Source organism: Tigriopus californicus, chromosome 6, assembly GCF_007210705.1.
Source record: "Tigriopus californicus strain San Diego chromosome 6, Tcal_SD_v2.1, whole genome shotgun sequence".
NCBI classification, from domain to species: domain Eukaryota; kingdom Metazoa; phylum Arthropoda; class Copepoda; order Harpacticoida; family Harpacticidae; genus Tigriopus; species Tigriopus californicus.
Window position 1 is genome coordinate 14,528,216 of NC_081445.1, and position 5,940 is coordinate 14,534,155.

The 5,940-nt window shown below is 39.1% G+C and overlaps 1 protein-coding gene across 1 annotated transcript in view; it reads left to right on the top strand.

The window, feature by feature from the left end:
- The window catches only part of LOC131882754 (uncharacterized), a 22,623-nt gene extending 20,749 nt beyond the window's left edge, over positions 1 to 1,874 (top strand). Inside the window, exons 8-10 of the mRNA XM_059230005.1 lie at positions 442 to 638; positions 720 to 1,031; positions 1,141 to 1,874. Coding sequence (XP_059085988.1) covers positions 442 to 638; positions 720 to 1,031; positions 1,141 to 1,401 — 770 coding nt within the window. The 3' untranslated portion in view covers positions 1,402 to 1,874. The remainder of the gene's footprint in view (positions 1 to 441; positions 639 to 719; positions 1,032 to 1,140) is intronic.
- Positions 1,875 to 5,940: the final 4,066 nt, after the last annotated feature.

Sequence of the window (5,940 nt, forward strand, 5' to 3'; positions counted from 1 at the left end):
AAACCCCATTACCTTTACTTACCCATAGCCCTATTTTTATTCGAGCCAAACATGGCAAAGAAGGCCGGAAAGTAAAACTGCTGAATTTGAGCAACACTCGCTCAGCGTTGTGGCGAAAGTGGTCCAAAAAAGCCTCCTAGAAAATCAATACCAGACGTCTGGAGAGCTTCCTCTCCACACTGGATCTGGACGGAACAAGGCTCTTCGCGATACGTTCCCGGTTCCATGGGATTCGTGGTTCCAGACGNTATTAAAGTCAGGGCAAATTATTGTTTGGGAACGAACACATAAATGTAAAATGACCTTGATCAAAGGAACATAAATTGATTGGTCGGTTGGGTTTGAATGAAAACATCGAAGCAACCAATTGTTACCATGTGTGACGATTAAACGCCCACTTATCAATAATCAGAATAGACAATCTTGATATCGTTTTTCCAGACATTCCGACACCTGCCAGTCCTTCTGTTTTCCTCAACGATATAAAAAACACGCTTTCGGAAGAGAGCACCATTAGTCATTCCAACAAAGATGCCGTGCTCAATGCATTGGAACGACTCGTTACGAGGTTGCGTGATGCGGAAAATTCCGCAAATTTGGCCGAAGTCGAGTTAAAGAAACTCAAAAGAAGTTATAAAGTAAGCTCTTTTTACTCCGGATAGACTCCATTGGGGTTTGAACCTTTTGTTTTACCTTTGCTTTGTCTTCTTTCAAATCAGTGTCTTGAGGATGAACTGGATAAGAAGCGATCCGAGCTAAGAGAGTTGCTCCTTTTGTCAACCAAGTTCCAAAATAGTTCCAAGGGCAATCTCGAGTCAACTCCCAACTCTCACCTTGGACATCACAACAATAACAACAATGCGAATAACTCTAGCAACAATAATACCACCACGTCAACAACAACTTCTACAACAACTACTAATGAATCTCTCAGCTGTGGACGAGAAGATCACAGTCCACTCAATTTAAGCGCTGAAAGCGGGATCGATAACCAGGAACGAACGAGTTCCGTAGACTCTCTTATATCTAAGGTGACTTTTGACGCCATTTTTACTTACGCCCTATGTTGCCATGTTGTCAGAAATGCATCGACAGTCTACTTGTGCTTGTTGAATCTTCATTTATCATGATTCATTTCAGGATCCTGAAGATCTCCGTGAACGGATGCATTCCATGGAACGGGAACTCCGGAGCCTCAGGACAGAATTGGCTGCCCGAAGTTTCAACCCCAATGAGGATAAACTAGACGGAGTGGACAGCCCTCAAAATGATAACGCCTCTTCTCTTGCCCCACCGCCAAATAAAAAGGCCAAACTGACCGAAAATGGAATCCCTGATCGACCGCTTTCATCGGGAAGCAGATCCGAAACGGAGGCTGAGATCGACACAGATAAATTGTGATCTAGCATTTATATTCACCCTCTTCTCAGTCCCATTTTTCAAAAAAGGAACGAACAACCCTCATATCAGCGAATCAAAGAACATCAAAAATCGAATTCATCCACGTGGACCCAGATCTATGAAAAACTTAGACCAACTTAAAGCATCTGCAGCCTTGTCAGAAGATCTGAACTTTAGTTTTGCTAGATAGCATTCATGAAGTGACCGTTACTAGTAATTTTCAGGCCTTATTTCTCTTTTCCCTTTCAAAAATATGACCTTGATCTCGATATCCACCCATTTTTAGAGCATCTATTCTAGTGTAATTTCCACTCTCTTCAAATTGCTGGAACTTGTTAGTTCCCCTACGATATGTTCTCTGACAAATGAAAGCAAACGAATGATACTGCGAAATGCGCAGAAAACAATATGCCAGTGTGACCAACCGTATGACTCCACATCAGAACTATAATAAATCGACTTTAGATCCTGAATTCAATAACTAAATTGAAAGACCTTCTTCCGATCTAAGGCCACTGCAATAGCCTTTTTCACCCGAAAGGGCGCATCTATATTGCCAAAAAAACACAAACAGAATATTAAGCCATTGTGAAAACTCAAGATAATGTAAATTCAACTTCTATAGGGCTTGTCAAGTGAAGGAACTTCAGGGAAACATGTGGTCCGGCACCCTGATTTTGGGGAGGGAGAACCTTTAGTCTATGGGAGAACTAAGACAAACATCAGAGTTAACTCCATTGAATTTTCAACAATCGAGTAATTTTGAGTGAGCTGTGTTACAAAACCCAACAAAATGAACACGTTCGGAGTTAATCGGTGAACGCACTATCAAATTGGCTCAATACACAATGGTTTTTGCTTAGACAAGCATGCAAAATGGAAGAAATGTCAAAATTTAATGCATGCACAATGCAGTTTGGCTTGGCATGTTGTCTTTGATTTTACTCCATGGAATAACGTTATTTAATCATGAATGCGTTCACTTGACAAGCCCTATATTTTTAAGTCTTGGGGTGCCAGGGTCTGAGGGGTGAATCTCACAGGGCAACCAAAGCCAACCATCATATATCATACATTTTCAAATTTCGATGTCAGTTTCTCGTCTGGTATTAGATTGGGTGGGTTTGGAGATGGAGCACGAAAGTAGTGGAGAGGAAAGCTCTCTGAAACCTCGCTAGAAGACGTTTCAGTTTTGCGTTACCTCCTAATCGAGTTCTCGAACATGAAGAGGTAATTCATTGGGCACTCTCTCAGCGGGAATCCATCTGATCAGGGGGTAACGCATAGCTCTACAAAACCTCGCTAGAAGTGGCTCGATCTTCGACCGAGCTTTCGACTCCACTACTGACGTACTCCATGGTTTGGATTAGCGTCTAAAAGTTTTCTTAAGAAGATTCGAACTATAGACCATTGCTATGTTAGGAAAATTTATGAACCACGTCACCACAGCTTTTTAAATGTAATCAAGCAAGCTATAAGAAAAAGAGAACTATGGAGTTCTAATAAGTGGTCATGAAAATGTAGTAAAGTCGACGAAAAGTGCTCGTATGAAAAACACACAGAATACCAAAATTCTAATATCTTATTTAATTTTACTTGCTCAATATATTTCAGAGTAGGGAGTTCAAAAGAGAATCACTGACAAAAACCTATTCGAACTCATTGCTTCTTGAATCAGCCAAGATTCACTGTGGCATCAAACACATTGGTAATAATGCAAGCACAGATTCGCACAAGATTAGTTTGTTTTGTATACCAACAAACACTTAATCAACCCTATTCACAAGTAGAGAGTTAAGATTTAGCTTGTTGCCCAAAATGGTCATTTCCCCGTGATCCCAACTTTGATGAGCCATGATGAAGTGACCACTTTTATGAGAAATCATTGCCTCATTTGCAATGGAATCAAGTCTTTAAAAGATTCAAGCAAGTCATGAAGGATTGACAAATATTTTCTAGGTTTTTGAACAATCAAATAAAACATACAACTAATTTAAAATACGAACCAAAACTAATAAGACAAGAATACCTAGATAATATTCGCTCAACAACTTGTCTAAGCAATGTGTCACAATGAATGCGTATATCACTAACTCTTCTGGGAGACATGTCAAATCATTCAACAATTTGAATTGCTACTTCTTTTTGGGGAACTGCGCCAATTCACATTAACCTTTGGACATCTTGAGATTTTCTATAACATTTCATGTGGTGAATGAAAGTTAAAAGGTCAGAGTTATTTACATTGCTCCGAGTTGCTTAGGGTTGTTTGTACAGACCTAACCCAGGCAAAGGGTACTGTTCAATCCGCTCAAATGTTCAATATGAAATGTTTACTGTGGAGCATTTCCTCTAATGTGAACTGAAGTTGCAACAAATTTTTTTCACAGATACAAATGACATCCCAGAATGTGACATAATTCAAAAGCTTTTGCTCCTATGATTCAATGGAATTAATATTGTGTCCAAATGGGTTGTCTTAAACCTACTGGTAAACAGTATTTTATCTGGTTTGATAAAGGAATTGAAAATAAAAATGGTCTAGTGGTTGTGAATGTTTCAAAAATTCCTAAAAAGTGCAAATATGACCAAAAAGTGTATGATTTATTACAATTATTCACAAATTTATTACATTCACATTGAGTTCAAACGTAATCAATCATGATAACTTTATTTTCCACTGCAATTCTTGAATTAAGGGAGATTGGCTATCTTCTTAACGACGGTAAGGAGATCCAGAAATAACAGCATTACAATGATAATCATTTTCAATTTGTGGTTCAACTATATTGTTTTTTTTTGTTGGGCAATTTGGGGTCCAATTATTTCTTTGAAATGGCTTTGATCAAACATTTGCAAAAAAATAGGAAAATGCTTCAGTTTGAGAAGCATGTAGAGGTAGGGCACACAGAACTACAGGGCATTCCATGATGGTGGCTAATGACAATACGCATAATTACTGCAGAGCTATTTCTCTCTTGATCACAAAACTTATTTTGATATTGTTGGATGTAAGAGGCTCAGACGGTTCTGAACTTCTGCACTCGACGATAAACGAATTTAGGACACACCGGTGACGTTCAGGCTAAACTCTGACTAGACCACAGGCGAGGAGTTGAAGATCTTGAACCAGGGTGTCAATTAAAAGTTAATACAAATGCCAATAAATAAAAATCTTTATGTAATTGACCCTACGCGAATTGAAGGAACATTTTACGTCAAGTGGACACACCTCTTTGCATTTAGTTCTCTGAATCTCATGAAATTTGACACATTCAATAACTAGGCCGAAACCGCTTGACCATCGGTGTTAGGACAGCTATAACTCGGTCTGCACTTAATTTAAAAAAACATAGTTAAAAAACTGTTGTGGCCGAGCGGTCTAAGAGGCATCTTTAGCCAAACTAACCAAAAATATTATTCTTAGGTGTTTTGGGTTCGTATCCTGGTTCCAGAAGCTTATTGAACTACTGGGAATTAAATTGAATCCCAGTGCACTCTTGTCATAAACTCATGATGAGGCTCCGACAAAATATGATGGATTTTTGGCCCAAACATGTACTTTTTTATGTTGCTTTAAAAAACCCAAATATGTTGATTTTATGTTATCCAAAAACGTTTTGGTTTGCAGGGCAGTAGTAACGAAATTACAGGTAACGAAATTACAGCAATTCATTCCTTTTCTCGAAAAAGGCACTATAATTGCATTACATTTCAAAATTGTGTAATTGTAACGATCCAAAATTTACAGGAATTACTCGTTACTCGTTCCTTTTTCAGCTTCCAGAATGGCCTTTAATTTTTCGTTTGATTTGATTTGATTTGATTTGAATGTATTTATAAGTACAAGTACTTTTTAAGGTGAGGTCATCTTTGGTACATGGTACACATATCAGGCTTTGACTAGTGCATGAAAATGGAAACAACATATCACAGGGGATAACTGGGCAGCGACTGATTGATGGCGGATTTGAAAGAGCTAATTTTTTTATCAGTTCGAGATTTAACGGGGAGAGCATTATACAGTCTGACAGCATTAGTAGAAAAATGATTGCCCCGCGCAGGAGGCCGAAGGTCACGTCGGACTGTACTTCTAGTGGCTATGGGGGGACCAACCACAGGCAGAAAAGACTTATCTGTTCCTTTCGTTCGATCATTGAGAATCTTCCAAACTTCCACCAAAGAGCTCTGAATTACTGATGGGAAAAGGGCATGTAGCAAGTCATCACAGACACCCAAGTTCTACTTGTTTACAAGCAAAGCTTGGCCAAGTACTAGAACTTGTGCAAGCTTAACCCAAGCAGGGATACGCTGCTAACGTAGCGAGCCCAAATGGTTAGCTCAGGAAAACCGCAAAATGGGGACTGTTTGTTCGTAGTTAAAGTCAGATTGCCAGAAACAAACCAAGCATTGAACCAAAGCCACGTGCCTGCGTCACTGTTGGTGCACTTTATTGCTTTTCCTGTATAAGTTGATTTAATTTGCCCTGGTATAAAATTTCTTGCATAAGTTTGGCCACACCATTTTCCCCTCAAGTGT